This window comes from Acinonyx jubatus, chromosome B2, assembly GCF_027475565.1.
Source record: "Acinonyx jubatus isolate Ajub_Pintada_27869175 chromosome B2, VMU_Ajub_asm_v1.0, whole genome shotgun sequence".
In the NCBI taxonomy this organism is placed as follows: Eukaryota; Metazoa; Chordata; class Mammalia; order Carnivora; family Felidae; genus Acinonyx; species Acinonyx jubatus.
In genome coordinates this window covers 20710477-20730817 of record NC_069385.1, presented here as the reverse complement: position 1 = coordinate 20730817, position 20341 = coordinate 20710477, and the positions used below count along the sequence as shown (strand labels likewise).

Sequence of the window (20341 nt, the reverse complement as noted above, 5' to 3'; positions counted from 1 at the left end):
AGCAGAGAAAACACTTACTAACTCAACCTATGATGCCAGTATCACCCCAATACCAAAACCAGATGGATATCACAAGAAAGGAAAACTACAGGCCACCATTGCTCATGAACATACATGAAAAATCTTTAATAAAATATTAGCAAACTGAATCCTAAAATATACAAAAAGAATTATCAGGACCAAGTTGGGTCAACATCTTCATACATACATTTTGCGTACTTATTCAATTATTTCATTAGGATAAATTCCTAGAAATAGAATTGCTAGATTGGAGAGTATGTACAACCTGAAGAATTTTAATGCATAGTTTAAAATTGCCTACAATAGAGCTAATTTAATTTTTATTTCCACCACAAGAATCTAAGCTATATGAGCCATTTATGTATCATCTGTAGTGATTTTGTTTTGTTTCCATTTGGTTTTTTTCCCCAACTTCTTTTTTGTAGCGATTTATATATTAAAGATTTAATAATCTTTCACATTTTGTAACTAATTTTTATTGGTTTGTCACATGCTTTTAGCTCAATTTTTGGTGTTTTAGCCATAGGAAGTTATTTTTTTAAGACATACGTAATTAAAAATCTAAATCACGGTATGCTGTGGAATAATAATCCCTTTCCCCCACTGACTTTAGTTTTTAAATTTGTTACTCAATTATAAACTTGGGTTTTTTTTTAATGTCTATTTATTTATTTTGAGCGAGAGAGAGTGCATGTGTGCACACTATCAGAGGAGAAGCAGAGGGAGAGGGAGAGAAAATCCCAAGTAGGCTCTGCACTGTCAGCCCAGAGCCCAGCACAGGCTCGATCCCAGGAACCATGAGATCATAACCTGAGCCAAAATCAAGAGTTGGAAACTTAACTGACTGAGCCTCCCAGATGCCCCTGTGGGTCTTTTTTACATTTTGTTTCATTCTTTTGATATGTGTATCTTCTCTGATATCAGAACCATCAGGTTTTAGTTATGGAAACTGCATATTATCTTTTAACTTTAAAATTTTATTCTTTTAGATTAAATGTAAAATTAATAAATTCTCAGAAAAAAGTTTCATAATGATTTCTTTTTTAAATATCATTAGAAATATGCTGGGGTTTTTTCTTTTTTCAAGTTTATTTGTTTTAGTAATCTCTACCCCAATGTGGGGCTCGAACTTACAACCCCAAGATCAAGAGTCACACACTCTTCCGACTTAGCCATGCAAGTGCCCCTATACTGATTTGGTTTAAGCTGAATTGCAATTTAGAGAGAACCAAGAGCTTTAAGTACACACTCTTTCCACAGATTGTCACATTTGTTCCAATATATAGAGATGTAACAAGGGCATGATAGGTTTTTTATTTCACGTTTTTGTTACTTTTTAAAGTAACAAAAATATTTAAATTTTTGTTTATTAGCTACTTATTATTCTAGGCAGAGGGCAAAGCTATTGTTTTTTGCATATGGATTTTGAAACCAGACACATTTCAACTCATTCACTTCCAGATAATTTTTTTTAAGCAGGCAGTTATGTTATTGCAAATAACAATGATTTTTATGCTTACTTACAAAAGTCTTTACACCTCCCTTTTCTTCTTTTTTTAAATTTTTAGCTCCTTGAGTACCAGGTCCAGAACAGTGTGCAATAATAACAATTATCTGCATCCCTACCTGCATTTCGATTTTAATGGAAAAGCCCACTGATGAATAATGATGCTGCTTAGTGGGATCTGGCCTCTCAGAACACAGTGCAGTAAAACTGGGCATTAATAACAAAATGTTAGCCCAAAACAACAACACTGGAAATGTAACTATTCCAAATAATAATATTCATTTGGGGTGCCAGGGTGTCTCAGTTAAGCTCAGGTCTTGATCTCAGGACCTTGAGTTCAAGCCCCACATTGGGCTCCATGTTGGGCGTGGAGCCTACTTAAAAAAAGAAGTCAAGAAAGTGTCCTTCTACTCTTAGTGTTCTAAAACAACACATCAATAATGTACATTGTGATTCATAAAATGCATTTATTACTATTTATTGGGATTAACAAATAATTATTATCCTTTGGATTTCTTGATGAAACATTCCTATATGGGTTGGTCATTATAAAATGTGTAATTTATTAGGGCTTTTTTATACTGTTGAATAAAATTTGCTAATATTTTACTTAGAATTTGACTCTGTATTTGCAAATAAAATTAAATTGGCCCGCAGGATCTGCATGTGTTTCTCATACCCTCCATTTTCATATTATTGTTATATGGAAAATTTTCAATTCTTTTTATAAAATAGTTCCAGTGATGTAGAAATATTCATTCTGTGAAGGTTCCTAGAATTCCTAGAACTTTTATGTAATACAAGCTTTGAGTATATTTTTCTAAATGTGTGTGTTTGGTTTTTTGAAGGTAAATTTTGAGTACCTTATTTCTATGTTATTGTGCTAGGAAAATCATGTTTCATTAAAATTTTCAAATATGTTTGTATGATATGGTACTATATTCCCATTTTTTAAAAATATCCTCTTAATCTGCAGTTATACCACTTATTTTCCATATAATATATTTGTAATTTCCTGAGGTTTTTTTTTCTTGATTAACATTGCCAGAGGTTTCTTAAGTCTTTTGATCTTTCCAAAGAGCCAGACCTTATATGTATCGAGTCTATTTTTTTTCTATTAGTTCATGCATTTGTTTAAATCTTACCTATTTTTCCTAAGTTTCTTGTTTTTTTTTCTGTTTCTTTTCAAGTTTCTTGAAGTGAATATTTAATTTGTTTTCACTTATATATTTCTTTATAATGAAATTATTTTAGCACTATGGATTTTCTTCTGAGTATACCTTTCTCTACATCCTACATGTTCTATTTATTTCTACAATTAGTTTTTCTCTTTATCAAAGAAATACAATAGTTCTCAGCTGCCAAGTGCCATTTTCCTTCAGAGGGCTTTAGGGAGAGTGTAGGAGTATTTAGACTTGTCACAAATACCAGGAGGGGCTACTGGCATTATATACTCAAAGATTGGGTTTGCCAAATGTCCCACAACGCATAGGATGCCCCACAGAAAAAAGCACTAGCACCCAAAATACCAATAATGATCCTATTTGGAAACACTACAATATGTGCAGTATACAGCATAGACAATAAATTCTCCCACATCCCCATCCCCACTCCCACTACCCTAAAATAATCATTTTTTATTACTTTTGCTATTTATTTTGGGATTTTCTCCACATCGCGAAATAATAGACATCTAATGCATATTGTCAACTATGTTAGACTTCCTACTAATTATTCTGTTAGATGAAAATCTCTTAGGTTTCCTCTTCCCCTCTTCCCATTTTCCTAGTATTGTTACAAGTTTTATGGTATAATATTCTTAATATAACTATGTAGATATTTTTTACTCTTGAGTATATTATGACTTAATTCCTTTTCTAGTGCTTCTTCTAGAAGCACATAATTCTACATAATTCTATTATGTAATTATGGAATTACATAATACCGCTCTTTTATTTCATTTGCTTTGATGTCTTTAAATCTATGGATGCCTTCTACATCCTCCACAATCTTATAAAAACACTGCTCAATATAATTTTCTACACTGCCATACTGATGTTTTTGGTTCCACTTTTGAACTAGAAATACCTCCATTCCCCTTGGAACTCTCTTACCTTCTGGTTCTCATTTGGACTGGATTCTAAGCCTTCAACAGAGTTGTCATCCTGGGATTTCTCTTTACCTTCCTCTATGCTGTATCCTGTTTGTTGGATCTTAGGTCTTCCTCATTCTTGGTTTATGTATTTGTTTTGATAGGAATGCATTCTTCATTAGGTTCTGAAGAAGTGCTGCAGGGGAGATAAATTTTTAAAGACTTAGTGTGTCTGATAATATCTTATTCTGCACTTATATTGACTGATAGTGTGGCTAGGTGTAGAATTCACTATTTATTTTGAGTCACTCAGATCCTTTATACCTGACCTGTTTGCTTTTTTTTTAATATGAAATTTATTGTCAAATTGGTTTTCATACAAACCCCAGTGCTCATCCCAACAGGTGCCCTCCTCAATGCCCATCACCCACCCCCCCATCAACCCTCAGTTTATTCTCAGTTTTTAAGAGTCTCTTATAGTTTGGCTCCCTCCCTAACTTTTTTTTTCCTTCCCCTCCCCCATGGTCTTCTGTTAAGTTTCTTAGGACCCACATAAGAGTGAAAACATATGGTACCTCTCTTTCTCTTTATGACTTATTTCACTTAGCATAACATTCTCCAGTTCCATCCACGTTGCTACAAAAGGTCATATTTCATTCTTTTTCATTGCGGTAGCTTTTAGGACATTCTGGTATTCTAAAATATCATGATTAAAGGTCTTGATATGATATTTCTAATTATGTGTGCTGAATATTCAGCAAACTTTTTCACATCCCTCTCTTTTGGATAATTGCTTTTATTATGCCTTTGATAATTTCCTCCCCAATGTGTTATCTGTGTTCTCTCAATGAAATCTCTACTCTTAGATGCTATACATTTGGAGTTAATTCTCTAATTTTCTTATCTTTCCTGTCTTATTGTCACTTTTTATGATTTTCTACTTAGTGGAAGATTTCTTTATCTTTTACTTTCAAACTCATTATTGAATTCTTAATTTCATTTATCATATCTTTATTTTTCAGTAACTATTTTTCTGATTAATTTTTTTGTAGCATTCTCTTCTTTTTTCCATGGGCTCCATAATTTCTCTTATCTTTTAAAAACATAAGTTGTAATTTCTTTGAAATTTTCATTTGTTTTCTATATTATCAGTATCTGTTTCTGTATGGGTTTTTTTTTAATTTTTACCTTCCAAGATTTATTTATAATCAAGTTAGTTAACATATAGTGTAGTATTGGTTTCAGGAGTAGAATTTAGTGATTCATCCTTTACATACAACACCCAGTGCTCATCATAAAAAATGCCCTCCTTAATGTCCATCATCCATTTAGCCCATCTCCCTACCTACTTCCACTCCATCAACCCTCAGTTTGCTCTTTGTATTTAAGAGTCTCTTCTGGTTTGCCTCCCTCTCTGTTTTCATCTTATTTTGTTTTCCTTCCCTTCTACAATGTTCATCTGTTTTGTTTCTTAAATCCCATGTATGAGTTAAATCATATGATATTTATCTTCCTCTGATTGACTTATTTTGTTTAGCATAACACCTTCTACTTCCACCCACGTTGATGCCAATGGCAAGATTTCATTCTTTTTTATGGCTGAGCAATATTCCATTGTATGTACATACCAGATCTTCTTTACCCATTCATCAGTCAATCACATTTGGGCTCTTTCTATAATCTGGCCATTGTTGATAGCGCTGCTATAAATATTGGGGTGAGCGTGCCCCTTTGAATCAGTATTTCTGTACCCGTTGGATAAATACCTAGAAGTGCAATTGCTGAGTTGTAGTTCTATTTTTGCTTTTTGAGGAACCTCCATACTGCTTTCCAGAGTGGCTGCACCAGTTTGCATTCCCACCAGCAGTGTCAGAGAGTTCTCCTTTCTCCACGTTCTCGCCAACATAAGTTGTTTCCTGAGTTGTTAATTTTAGCCATTCTGATAGGTATAGTTTTGATATGTATTTCCTTGATGATGAGTGATGTTAAACATTTTTTCATGTATCTGTTAGCCATGTGTATGTCTTCTTTGGAGACATGTCTATTCATGTCTTCTGCCCATTTCTTAACTGGATTATTTATTTTGGGGATGTTGAATTTGGTAAGTTCTTTATAGATTGTATCTAATATGCCCTTTATCCAGTATGCCATTTGCAAATATCCTCTCCCATTCCATAGGCTGCCTTTACTTTGTTAATTATTTTCTTCACTGTGAAGAAGGTTTTTGTCCTGATGAAGTCCCAATAGTTCATGTTTGCTTTTGTTTACTTGCCCCTGGAGACATGTCTCATAAGAAGTTGCTACAACCAAGGTTAAACAGGTTGCTGACTGTGTTCTCCTCTAGAATTTTGATGGCTTCCTGTCTCACATTTAGGTCTTTCATCCATTTTGAATTTATTTTAATGTATGGTGTAACAAAGTGGTCCAGTTTCATTCTTCCGTATGTCAGTGTTTAATTTTCCCAACACCATGTATTGAAGAGACTGTCTTTTTTCCATTGGATATTCTTTCCTACTTTGTCAAAGATTGATTGACAATATACTTGTGGGTCCATATCTGGGTTCTCTATTCTGTTCCATTGATCTATGTGTCTGTTTCTGTGCCAGTACCATACTGCATTGATGATTATAGCTTTATAATACAGCTTAAAGTCCAGAGTTGTGACACCTTCAGCTTTGGTTTTCTTTTTCGACATTACTTTGGCTACTCAGGGTCTTTTCTGGTTCCATACAAGTTTTAGAATTGTTTGTTCTAGCTCTGTGAAAAATGCTGGTGTTATTTTGATAGGGATTGCATTGAATGTATCGATTGCTTTTGGTAGTATTGACATTTTAACAATATTTGTTCTTCCAATCCATAAGCATGAACTGTTTTTCCATTTTTTTGTGTGTGTCTTCTTCAATTTCTTTCGTAAGTGTTCTATAGTTTTCGAAGTACATATCTTTTACCTCTTTAATTAGGTTTATTCTTTGGTATCTTCTGCTTTTTGGTGCAATTGCAAATAGGAGTGATTCCTTGATTTCTCTTTCTGTTTCTTCATTATTGGTGTGTGGAAATGAAAAAGATTTCTGTATGTCGATTTTATATTTTGCAACTTTGCCAAATTCATGTATCAGTTCTAACAATTTTTTGGTGGAGTCTTTTGTAGTCTCTTCTACATAGAGTATTATTTCATCTGTGAAGAGTAAAAGTTTGACTTCTTCCTTGCCGATTTGGATGCCTTTTGTTTCTTTTTGTTGTCTGATTGCTGAAGCTAGGACTTCCAGTACTATGTGGAACAACATAGTTGAACAACAGTGTGAGGGTGGACATCCCTATCTTCTTCCTGACCTTAGGGGGAAAGCTCTCAGTTTTTCCCCATTGAGGATGGCATTAGCTGTGAGTCTTTTGTATATGGCCTTTAAGATGTTGAGATATGTTCCTTCTATCCCTACTTTCTTGAGGGTTTTTATCAAGAAAGGATGCTGATTTTATCAAATGTTTTTTCTGTATCTATTGAGAGGATCATATGGCTCTTATCCTTTCTTTTATTAATGTGGTGTATCACATTGATTGATTTGCAGATATTGAACCACCCCTGCGGCACAGGAATAAATCCCATTTGATCATGGTGAATAATTCTTTCAATGTACTTTTGGATTCAGTTTGCTAGTATCTTGTTGACAGTTTTTGCATCCATGCCCATCGGGGATATTGGCCTGTAATTCTCTTTTTTAGTGGGGTCTTTGGTTTTTGAACCAAGGTAATACTGGCCTTATAGAATGAATTTGGAAGTTTTCCTTCAATTTCTATTTTTTGGAACAGTTTCAAAAGAATAGTTATTATTTCTTCTTTAAATGTTTGGTAGAATTCCCCCTGGGAAGCCATCCAGCCCTGGACCCTTCCTTGTTAGGAGATTACTGATTCAATTTCTTTGCTGATTATGAGTCTGTTCGAATTTTCTATTTCTTCCTGTTTCATTTTGATAATTTATATGTTTCTAGGAATGTATCCATTTCTTCCAGATAACCTACTTTGTTAGCATATAATTTTTCATAGTATTCTCTTGCAATTGTTTGTATTTCTATGATGTTGGTTGTGATCTCTCCTCTTTCATTCATGATTTTATTTATTTGGGTCCTTTCTCTTTTCTTTTTGATAAGTCTGGCTAGGGGTGGTTATCAATTTTGTTAATTCTTTCAAAGAACCAGCTCCTCGTTTCATTGACCTACTGATTTTTTTTCTATACCATTTATTTCTGCTCTGCTCTTTATTACTTCCCTTCTTCTGCTGGTTTTAGGCTTTATTTGCTGTTCTTTTTCCAACTCCTTTAGGTAGAAGGTTAGGTTGTGTATTTGAGACTTTTCTTCTTTCTTAAGGCCTATATTGCTATATACTTCCCTCGTAGGACCGCCTTGGCTGCATTCCATTGTTTCACACTGCCATGTTTTCATTTTCATGTTTTCATGTATTTTTTTAAATTTCTTTTTTAATTTCCTTACTAACCCATGTTCTTTAACCTCCATGTATTTGAGGTCTTTCCAGTTTTTTTTTTTCTTCTTGTGGGTGCCTTCAAGTTTCATAGTGTCGTGGTCTGAAAATACACAAATATGAAAATAGTATGACCTCAATCTTTTTGTACTGGTTGAGGCCTGATTTGTGACCCAGTCTGTGATCTCTTCTGGTGAATGTTCCATATTTCAATACACTTGAAAAGAATGTGTATTCCACTGCTGTAGGATGAAAGGTTCTGATTATGTCTGCTAAGTTCATCTGGTCCAGTGTGTCATTCAAAGCCATTGTTTCCTTGTTGATCTTCCGCTTCAATGATCTGTCTGTTCCTATAAGTGGGGTGTTAAAGTCCCCCACTATTCCTATATTATTATCAATGACTTTCATTAAGTTTCTTATTAATTGATTTATATATTTGGCTTTCTCCAAGTTGGGGGCATAAATATTTACAAGTGTTAAATCTTCTTATTGGATAGATACCTTTATTATGATAGAGTGCTCTTCTTGGTCTCTTATTACAGTCTTTGGTTTAAAATACAGTTTGTCCGGGGCACCTGGGTGGCGCAGTCGGTTAAGCGTCTGACTTCAGCCAGGTCACAATCTCGCGGTCTGTGAGTTCGAGCCCCACGTCGGGCTCTGGGCTGATGGCTCAGAGCCTGGAGCCTGTTTCCGATTCTGTGCCTCCTTCTCTCTCTGCCCCTCCCCCATTCATGCTCTGTCTCTCTCTGTCCCAAAAATAAATAAACGTTGAAAAAAAAATTTTTTAATAAAAAATAAAAAATAAAATAAAATACAGTTTGTCTGACATAAGTATGGCTATTTTCTTTTGATGTCCCTTAGTATGATAAATGGTTCTCCACCCACTCACTTCCAATTCGGAGGTGTCTTTGGGCCTAAAATGAGTATCTTGCAAGCAGCACATAAATGGGCCTTGTTTTGTTTTGTTTTATCCATTCTGATACCCTATGTCTTTTGATTGGAACATTTAGTCCATTTACATTCAGAGTAATTATTGATAGATATAAATTTAGTGTCATTGAATTACTTGTAAAATTGCTGTTCCTGTGTGCTGTCTCTGTTCCTTCCCAGTCTTTGTTGCTTTTGGTCTCTCTTTCCTGCTCAGAGTATGCTCTTTAATATTTCTTGCAGAGCCGATTTAGTGTTCACAAACTCCTTTAGTTTTTGCTTACCTTGGAAACTCTTTATCTCTCCTTCTGTTATGAATTACAGCCTTACTAGATAGAGTATTCTTGGCTGCATTTTTTTTCCCATTTAGCATGTTGAATATATCATGCCACTCCCTTCTGGCCTGCCAGATTTCTGTGCATAGGTCTGTTACTAACCTTCTTCATCTACCCTCATAGGTTAAGGACCTTTTGTACATAGGTGGTCTCAGGATTCTCCCTTTATCTTTGTATTTTGCAAGTATCACTATGATATGTCTTGGTGTTGACTTGCTTGTTGACTTTAAGAGATCTCTGTGACTCTTGGACTTGAATGCCTGTTTCCTTCCCCATATTAGGGAAGTTCTCAGCTATAATTTGTTCAAATAAACCTTCTTCCCCTTTTCCCTGTTTTTCTTCTTCTGGGACTCCTATGATATGGATATTATTCTGCTTTATGGAATCTCTGAATTCCCTAAGTCTATATTTATGATCTAATGGTTTTCTTTACCTATTCTTTTCAGTTTCATTATTTTCCATAATTTCACCTTCTATATCACCTGTTCATTTCTCTGTTTCTTCCTTCTTCATTGTGATTACAACCAGTTGGTTTTGCATCTCAGTTATAGCATTTTTTATTAGGTCTCATCTCTGCAGCAAGGGTTTCTCTGGTGTCTTCTATGCTTTTTTCAAGTCCAGCTAGTATTCTTATGACTGTTTTCTAAATTCTTGTTCAGATAAATGTGGATGGAACTGGAGGGTATTATGCTCAGTGAAATAAGTCAGTCAGAGAAACTTAACAGAAGACCATGGGGGAAGGGAAGGGGAAAAAATAGTTTCAAACAGAGAGGGAGAAACCATAAGCAACTCTTAAATTCAGAGAACAAACTTAGGGTTGATGGAACGGCAAGGCAGAGGGGAGAATGGGTGATGGGCACTGAGGAGGGCACCTGTTGGGATGAGCAGTGGGGTTGTATGTAAGCAATGAATCATGGGAATTTACTCCCAAAGACAAGAGCATACTGTATACACTCTATGTTAGCTAACTGGACAATAAGTTATACTTAAAAATAATAAAATAAAAAATAAATTCTTGTTCAGATATGTTGCTTATACCTGTTTTGAACAAATCCTGGCTGTGATTTCTTCTTGATCTTTCTTTTGGGGAGAATTCCTCTGTCTTGTCATTTTGTCTAGGTTTCTCTCTTTTGCATGTTATGAAAGCTTCTTATGCTTCTTGCTCCTGAGAGTAATGCTATATTAGAATGGGTCATATACTGTCCAAGACCTGGTGCTTCAGGAAGTGTTTCTGGTATGTGCTGTGTGCACTGGCTGTTGTGTTTGGGCTGCTCTTCCCTACTGGTCAGTCCTCTGCAGAGTTCCTCCTTACTTGGAGTAGGGAGTGTTTAGACCTTTAACTAGGTATGCTTTGATTTGTTTGTTAAAATAAGTCTTATTTTTTAAAAAAGTGGGGGGGGAGGCTGATCCAAAAGAGAAAAAGGAAAAGGAACAAAGAAACAGACAAACAAAAAGCTATAAGCCTGATTCCAAAGAAAAAGAAAGGGAAAAAAAACAGAAAAGGAAGCCGGATCCAAAAACCAAGAAAAGGAAACCAACAAAAAAAGAAAAGAACTATAAGCCCGATTCCAAAGAAAAAGAAAGGGGGGAAGGGGAGAGAAAGAAAGAAAAGGAAGCCTGATCCAAAAAAAACAAGAAAAGGAAACAAACAAACAAAGAACTGTAAGCCCGATTCCAAAGGCAAAAAAAAAAAAAAGAAAGTCTGGTCCTATTTCTACTGGAACTGAAGCCCTCTGAAGCACTGCATGATCAGTAGCGTTGGGTGCATGTTGGGGGGCCTGTGCTGGTCCCTGGGAGAGAGGCCTCCTCTGCTGGCTCACAGTCAGACCTGCCCTAGTAAAGGTGCCCCTGCAGAGCACAGGGGGGCAGGGTTTGGTAAGCGGCTCCTGCCTCCCTGGGGGGGAATTGTGTTGCTCTGTGAAGTCAGACCATGCTGGTAGGTGCGATGGGGGGGTAGGGATGGGGGAAGATGGCAACACCCCCGGGGAGGGTAGTTTGCACCAGTAGCTGTTCAGCAAGTCCTCACAGAAAAGCAAACAAGCTCCCCTCCTGTGTCCCAGGCGGATTCAAAACTCCAGATCTTCCAGGACCAGGCAAAGCACTGACCTGCTCCCCACCTCCGGAGGACAGACTCACAGCACTTTGCCTGGTGCCATTCTGTCCAGAAAAGCAGTTGCAGGGCCACACAGGTGCCTAGGGTTTGTGGTGAAGCTCAGTGAAAGGCTGCCACAAGGTTATCTGCCCTCTGCGCATGCCTCTGTCCCCTGCTGTTGACGGCCACTCAGTGGCTCCCGCCGGGTCTTTTGTCCTTGAAGAGGCAATATACCCTCTTCCAAACCTACTCCAGAGAGAGGAAAGTTCTCTCCCAGTGCTACCCAGGGGATCCCCACACCACACTGTCAGCAAATGGCGCAGGCCTCTAAAACTTCAGAATTTGAGCTCCACTGTATGCAAAAACTTGCAATAATCCATCCCTCTCCATTCCCCAGTCAATGGTTTTGGGGGAGTGTTCTTCTTGTGTGAAACTGACACTCTGCTCTCTCTCCCCCTCTCTCCTTCTCTGTCTTCTCTCCACACAAAGGGCTCCCTCCCCTCCACAGCACCATGGCTTTTCTCTCCCACAATTCATGTCTCCACCCCTCCTACCTGCCACATTCTCTCCCTCTGATTAGGCAGATTGTTCTCTTAATCCTCAAATTGATTTCCTAGGTGTTCTAAATGATTTGATGTTGATCTAGCTGTGTTCGAGGGACCAGGGTTCACGGACTACTTTGCTATCTTAACTCCTCCCTGTTGTTTCTGTATGTTTTGATATCTTTCTTATATATTGGAAACTTTCCTATATACATGGTAATCCTTAGCTTTTCTTACACATTTAAGAGTGAAACACTAAAAGTCTCATTAGACTCTGCCTTATATGTATGATCATAGTTTTTTTGTGTCTAGACGCCATTCTAGACCATTCTAGGCTAACTTTCTTTTTTAACGAATAACAAGTATTTACAGCAAACTTTGTCATCGGTACACATGGTATATCCCTCTATTTGTACAAATTTCCTTTTACTTTCTTCAACAAAGTACAGTATTATAATTCTCTTCAGAAATTACATATATATCCTTTTTGGTAGATAATCTAAGTAAATAATAGTTTTTTATGTTACAAAAGTTATATTTTTTCCTTTTAAATTACATTTTCTAATTTACTATTTCTGAAATGTAGAAATATGATCAAATTTTCTTTTGATCTTATGATTGGCATCCTTGCTAACCTCTTAATTGTTCTAAGTTTCTGTATATTCTATTCTATATTTTAGCCATCAGATCATCTGAGAAAACAACGTTATCTCCTTATTTTCATTCTTAAACTTGTTTGCATTTTTATCTTATCATATTGGTTGTAACACTACTGTCACTTCATATTTATTGTTTCATGAAACATATTTGAGGCCACGTCGATTTTTATCCCTTTATACATAATTTTCTCTTGTTTTGTAACACATTATAAAATGCATGTTGTTTTACTCTCCTTACTTATCTATGAGCAAGACAAGCTCTGTTCTACTTGGAGTTGTTCACCTAACAGTAATCAATGAATTCAGTTCAGTTCTATGAAACTAAATAAAGGAAACCTCATTTAAAATGGAGTTGGGAAGGGGCTCCTGAGTGGTGCAGTCTAAGCATCTGACTTCAGTTCAGGTCATGATCTCACAGCTCATGAGTTCGAGCCCCACATCAGGCTCTGAGCCTGCTTCAGATTCTGGGTCTCCCTCTCTCTCTCTGCCCTCCCCTGATTGCACTCTGTCTCTCTCTCTCTTTCTCTCTCTCTCTCTCAAAAATAAATAAGCATTTAAAAATTTTTTGAAAATAAAAATAAAAATAAAATGGAATTGGGAAGCCAGAAGGGGGAACTCTTACATGATACCACTCACAGCCCTTTGCAGCCTCAACAAGAAAAGGCATACCCTTCATTCCCACCAGGAAGAAGCCTACTTGATTACCCAGCAGGAGGAAGGCAGCTTTTCTCCTTGCCTTGCAAGGAGCCAAGCCACTGACAGACTGTCGGAAGTCAGCCAATGAAAAACCACTACACTTCAAACTTCCAGTTTACTCCAATGGACTTTTGTTTATAACACCCCTTCCCAACTCCCCCCTTCCTCTATATAAGAGCAATCCTCTCCTTTGTTCTCTGGATCTGCCTACAGCTTTTGCTATAGCTTACTTGTCACAAATTGCAATTCCTCTTCTATTCCCAAATAAAGCCATTTCGCCGGTAAAATGATTGGCTGTTTTCTTCTTCAGGTCAACAGCTCTGCTCTCTGTGTACTGATACCTACAGTGAACAGACTGATAGCAACAAGGCAGGTTGTGTGGCCAGATCTCAATCCACTGAAGTTTCTAGTAAAACTCTTCTCTCATCTCTGCCTAGTTTTGTCATTTCTCACAACAGAAAGCTGGTGTTCCTTACATGCAACAATAACAGGGTTCTCCACTGGCCACCTGCTACTCCATTTCCCAATCTCCCAATCCCACCCTGACCCTTAGGGCACTTTCCTCCCAACATACGCTTATTATATTGTGACTTATAGTAAGAAATAGATATTAGGTCTTTGTTCATGGTTCCTGGCTCATAACTCCTAGAACCCTTGCCGTTACCCATATAAGGGCCAAAGGAACTTTTGTTATAATATTTAATTTTCTTCCCTAATTCTGAAATAGCTCCTGAGTGATAAAGGTAAAATGAATTTGTTTTATTATTCATAATAAGCCCCTTTCAAGCATAGCTGAGTTTATGTTAATGAAACAAGTTTTGGGAAGCCCACAGGACGAAGACCTGGGTTGTGAAGAGGACCAATCCTGTGATTAAACAGTTGGAGCTTTCCACACCCCCACCTCCTCCAGGGAGGGGAGAGGGGCTGGAGGTTGAATCAGTCACCAAAGGCCAATAATTTAATCAATTATGTCTATGTAATGAAGCTGCCAAAAAAATCCCAAAGGACAGGGCCTGGGTGGCTCAGTCGGTTGAGCGACTGACTTCAGCTCAGGTCATGATCTCACGGTTTGTGAGTTCGAGCCCCACGTCAGGCTCTGTGCTGACAGCTCAGAGCCTGGAGCCTGCTTTGGATTCTGTGTCTCCCTCTCTCTCTGCCCCTCCCCCACTCATGCTCTGTCTCTCTGTCTCAGAAATAAATAAACATTAAAAAAAATTGTTTTTAAATCCCAAAGGACAGCTTTTGGAGAGCTTTCAGGCTGGTGTACACGTGGAGGTGCTGGGGGAGGAGCACACCTGTGGAGGACACGGAAGTTCTGTGCCTTCCCCACATATCTTGCCCTCTGCATCTCTTCCATCTAGTTGTTCCTGGGTTAAATCTTTTCATAACAAACTAGGAATCCAGTAAGTAAACTGCTGCTCTGAGTTCTGTGAACTGTCCTAGCAAATTAATCAAACCCAAGAAGAAGTTGTGGGAATTTCCAATTCATAGCCAGGTGGTCAGAAGCGCAGGTGACAATCAGGACATGGGGTTGGCATTTGAAGTTGGAGGGAGGCAGTCTTGTGGGACTGAGCCCTTAACTTGTGGGATCTCATGCTATCTCCAAGCCAACAGTGTCAAAATTGAGTTAAGTTGTAGGACACCTAACAAGTGTCACAGAATTGCTGGGTATGGGGGGATAAAAGCATACATTTGATGACCAAAAGTGTGAGAAGCAATGCAGTGTTATAGTAGAGTATGGAGAGTAGAAGAGACATACAAGAGGAGCGATTTTCCTTATTTTTCAGTTTCCCCTTATTTTTTCAGTTTCCCCCTTATTTTTCAGTTTGCAGTATCTACCTGATTTGTAGGTTACTGGCAATGATCATTGTTTAGGGGTGTGTTCTGTCATCAGCTTATTGCTTCTCAGTTCCAAACCCACCCTTCATCGCCTGTTTGTGATACTAGAAGAGTTTTCCCTTGCCAGTTGGCTTGATGTTAAGCTTGGTCAATGGAGGGACAATGAAAGACAATGGAAGGACAATGGAAGGACAATGAAGGAAGAAAGGGCTTTTCTTCTGGTACCTGGTTATGTTCTTCTCTTTTGGCTCCTACAGCAAGATGCGGCACAGGACACCCTATGGGCAGCTTATGCTGGCACCCTAGAGGGCAATATCCCGGCAGATGGCTTCTCAACGAATTCTTCAGCATGGCGTCTTCTCAGGGATGGCTTCCCTACACCAGAGGACAGAGTCTTCACAGCACTACTGCAAGGTCTCCACCATCCAGTGGGTCATGACTGCAGAGTCTCCAGTGAAGTCTGAATCTCATGGGCAGGGGAGAGGAGGGTAGGGTCTTCCAAATGTGTTTCTTCCTTGGACGCTCCACCTCAGCCCTAGATGGGGGGCTGCTCCCCACATCTGCTATTACTCTTCCTTTCCTTATGTTTTCTTTACTCCTTAGTAGGTTATAGTTAATACTGTTATAGTTAATACTTCTTTATATTAAACTTCCTTTGTTTCCATTTCTGTGTGACACTCGTATCTCCAATTGAACGCTAACATAGAATGTGATAAAGCCTTCTCGATATCACTTTACCTATGCTGTCTACAGCTCTCAGAATTCACCTTCCCTGTTTTCCTCATTTAGTTTAATTTTGTGCATCGATAAGTACATTTGCAACATTATCAGGTTATACCCAGCAAGGGATGGCTTTCCTTTTGGTATGACATCAATGATAACCCGGTTGTCTGTTTGCAGTATTATAGATCTGATCATTGGAAGGATTTTCCACAGACTAGCTTCAAGACTCTGTACCTTTCACATCTTGTTTCTCCTCCAATACCCACAAATATGTGGTGGTGGCCACCAAAAGCCACATTCATATAATGATATGACTTCTGGCCCTATACCTTCGTGTTATAATGCCAGGTGAATCAGCACAGTGAGCAAGAGAAGTATTTGGGGAAGCCATTCCTATATCAGATGGTTGATAGTTTAACTTTACCCAACAGTGGCTGAAAACTATACAAACATGTGCCATTCAATGCAAGTTAAATACCCTGATTCCATTTTCTCTTAGATGAGTCTCATAAATTCTTGGAATCACTTCAAAACTACCTGATACAGAGGAGGGAAAGCTAGAGTAGAGGAATACTGTCTTAACTTGTTGAGATTGAAATTGTCTACTTTTCCAAATTTTAACACACACACACACACACACACACAAAATTGTTAACCAAATGAATGAAACATCCTGGGTCCACACACAAAAAAATGTTAACCAAACGAATGAAACATCCTGGGTCCAGAGACAGAGCAAAAGAAGTCTTCATGCTGGCATCCGTGCCCTGTGTTGCCAAGATTCTCTGTGGCATCTGTACTTGGCCATGGAGAAAACAGCCACTGAAGCCACCCAGTGGTACAACCAGGGGCTTCATTTCTGTCTATGACTCCCCCAAGCCTGTGAAGTTGTAAATACCCTTAGTGTATGCCTTTTCTGCACAAACTACACTGGCCAGAAAAGGATTTGTTATTTCTAATTTTTTTTCATAATTTTTTTCTTTAAAACCTTACTGCTAAAATCAGTGAGTCTGTTCCCTTCGACTTGTGGGTTGTCCCAGTGACCAGATGGAAGGGAAACCTTTCCCAAACCCCAAGTCCAGTCAGGTTCTTTTGTTATGTGCCCTCCTAGAACTTCAGTCAAGGCACTATTTTAGTTTTTACTGTACCTTTTATGTGATTAATTCACTGACTTCTTTGCCCACCCCACCCACCCACTCCCACCAAAGACTAAGAATACTGACATCAGGGACTGTGTCTATTTTAGTTCACTAGTACTTATCACTTGACATTGAGTAAGTTCCCGATAAATGTTCACTGAAGAAAAATAAAAGCGCTTATCCAGTGAGTCAATTCTTTCTCTTTTATATGTTTCTCCTGTACTTGCCGTTATTACCGTATTTAATAATTACCAAATTCTATTGATAATAGCTATGAACATGTCTGCACACCCTACTTGATTATAAGCTCCCAGAAGTTTGACATTATTTCTCAATTGTTTGAAAGTACCCAGTAAGTAATAAATGTTTATTGAGCCAATCTGTGCCCTGAACTGGGAATTAGTATATCTGCCATATATCTCAGATGCATTATGTAGCTTCTTTGAGATTCAATTTTTTTTTTTCTCTGTAGACTGAAGAAGTTATTCTAGAAATGATCTCCTAGGATCCCTTCCAGTTAAAAAAAGCTAAAAGTTATGTGATTCTAAATACCAAATACATTCTCTTATCTCAAACCACTAACAAGATCTTAAGTAATTTAAATGAGGGGGAAAAGGCCTTCAGGTGTATTTAAAGATGTGGGGAGAATTTTCATTAAAATATATGGGATGGAAATTTGTTGATTCGTTTTTACCCGGCGGAATTATAAACAATAAAATGTTTACTTACAAAAGCCAAACTGGATAACCGTAAAGAGCTTATGCTCTTTGGGGGCATGCAGAAAAATCTCTAAAATGTGTGTATATTTTTAAAAACTTACCATTTTAGGAAAAACGGTAGTTTATACTTCTTGGGAATTTGAGAAATGTTGTATGCTTGCTGGATAATATTACCGTATACAAACATTTGAAAGTTTCCTTTAGGAATCCACTGTCATACTCAAGAAAAATATAGTAGATGTTTGGGCCATCGGACCATTTAGGATGATTCTCTTTTAACAAATTTGATTTCTAGTAAAGAATAAAACTTACGTATATTTGAATTCAGTTTTAGCTTCACCCTGCTCTTACAAATGTAAATTTTATATCGACTCTACAAAAAAGCTGCTATCAGAAAATCCATTCAATACTCTATTCAACATGAAATAATGTTTCTCCCATGAAGACAATTTTCCCCATTTAGCTTTATTAAAATCTTCAAAATATATAATTAAAGAACACTAATTTACTTTAAAAATGCATAGTATTTAGTGTCATTTGCTTTGGAGTATGAGAATAATTTTCATAAATCAAATAGTTTATTAAGATCTTTCGAAGAAACAGAAGAGAAAAGGAAGATAATTTGGAGAAAATAGGTAAATGAGAATAGATGCTTTATTTCTCATATTCTCATGCAAAATACATCCCTTAGTCAATAATATTATTACCTCCTTTTAGAAAAATAGAATAAAGCATATTACCTCCAACTCCTCCCAATCTTTCCTTTCAGATAATCATGAGAGTCTTAAATATATGTATGTAGATGGTTTGCTAAAAGGTCTACATTTGAAAAACACTAATAAGGACCACTGGCCTCTAAAGATCACAGAGACTGTCACAGTGCAGCTATTTCACTACTTAGGATCCCATCAGGGATTTTCACAGTGTAAGCAGGTCTCTTTTTGGTGTCTAATTTTGGGGGGAGCACTAAATATATCAAACTTCTACTATTTAATCATGTTGCATCTGGAATTTAGAATGTAGTCTTAGCTCAATCTTGACAGTAAGTCACAAGCCAGAAGGAACATCAGATAATGCGGGAAGAGAGGGGGCCTGACCTGAGGACGGCGGGTGGGGGAACCAGATTGAAGCACTCCTGGCACTCACACGGTGGCTTACTGCCACCACCGGGGGTAGGGAGAGGGAAGGAAGGAATGGAGAAGAGTACCATGCCAAAAGAGACAGCAAGATGACAGCAAAAATTAAATGTACAGTTTTGCCAGGACAGTTTATATTTCTTATGGTTTACTTACCACAGAAAAATTGGTCCTGAGAATCAAAAAGTGGCTTTAACTGACAACCTGTACCTTTTTTTTTTTTTTTTGAGAGAGGGAGAAACCTGTACCTTTCTTTTTCAGAGAGAGAGAGAGAGAGAGAGAGAGGCTGCTCAGAATTTCCGACAATAATAATTATTCAACAATTACAATTAAAACCACATGCTATACACTTGGTAAGTAAAATACCCGTTGGTATTTTATCTAGAATACCAAATTTCATCATCTATAGAAACATAAAAAAACATACTCTGAATGGCTCAAACACTTGCCCTAACTTTTGATATCACTAATGCCTGGAACCTGGCCCTATACTATGATGTGTGTATCTCATAAACTCAGGCTGCTCCATTAGCCTTTCTCTTGTCTGAAACAGGATGGCATACAGGAATTCATTTTGAAGTTCAACCACAGAGAAAGGCAGGGGTGTGACTATGCTGACTGCAAACCCCAAAAAAGGAATATATGTGCCTCAGAGGAAGACCAACGTTGCTGTAATTCAAGAAAACTTACGCTCAGAATGTTTTCAGGCAGGGAAAGACACATTGCTTATAATGCTGCTCTCCAGAGACAAGGGAGCAGTGGGGGCGGGGGGGAGGGTAGTTCTTGGCATCAAATTTTTATATTACGTTTTAACATTTAGGTCCATTACAATTAAAAAGATTAAAAATTAAAAGAAAAAACTCCATGGTCAAGAAAAAAACATGGTCAAATGAGTAAGTTGTACACCTGAAACTAATGTAGCATTGTGTGGCAATTATACTTAAATTAAAAAAACAAAAAGAAGAAGAAACAAAAAAAATCAAAGTCAGAAGAAATGACTCAAAAAGCGATACATCAAAGAACAGCACATTTAACATGCATGGTTAGGGAGAAATTCCGGAAAAAACAAAACAAAACAAAACAAAACAAAACAAAACAAAAATGCAGGAAACTCACTGCACTTCGGATGTATTGATAAAGAAGCCCTGTATAATCCTACCTGTTCATCCTACAGCTTTTTATCCTATTCCAGGATACTTCTCGAACCACATGACTAGCTGTGGAAATTTACTTCTGCCAGCTGATCATCCCTTTACCAACAGGCTAGATTCTTATTTACTTTCACTTCCAACAAAAAGAAAAAGAAGAAAATGAAAACCAAATCCAGAAGTAATTCCAGAAAATTTTGACTCCGGCTGAAAAGAAACCAACTGTTTACGGTTCTTGCCTCCCTATTCAGTTATTTCAGTGCCCTGCATGAACAGCTGTATGCAGCACACACGTA

The 20341-nt window shown here is 37.5% G+C and overlaps 1 protein-coding gene and 1 long non-coding RNA gene across 3 annotated transcripts in view; one reads left to right on the top strand and one right to left on the bottom strand.

Moving 5' to 3' along the window:
• Positions 1–15846, top strand: part of LOC113598648 (uncharacterized) — a 67231-nt gene extending 51385 nt beyond the window's left edge. The window contains exon 2 of the long non-coding RNA XR_003419293.2: positions 15438–15846. This is a non-coding gene — a long non-coding RNA (uncharacterized LOC113598648). The remainder of the gene's footprint in view (positions 1–15437) is intronic.
• The window catches only part of EPM2A (EPM2A glucan phosphatase, laforin), a 157879-nt gene that overhangs the window by 13760 nt on the left and 123778 nt on the right, over positions 1–20341 (bottom strand). Inside the window, exon 5 of one of the 2 annotated variants that reach the window (XR_008298290.1) lies at positions 3643–3816. Coding sequence is in view for 1 of the 2 variants with exons in the window: in XM_053222136.1 (XP_053078111.1) it covers positions 3743–3816 (74 nt within the window). In the remaining variant the exon portion in view is untranslated. Of the gene's footprint in view, positions 1–3516; positions 3817–20341 lie in introns of those variants that run through there. The other variant, XM_053222136.1, reaches the window with a different exon arrangement.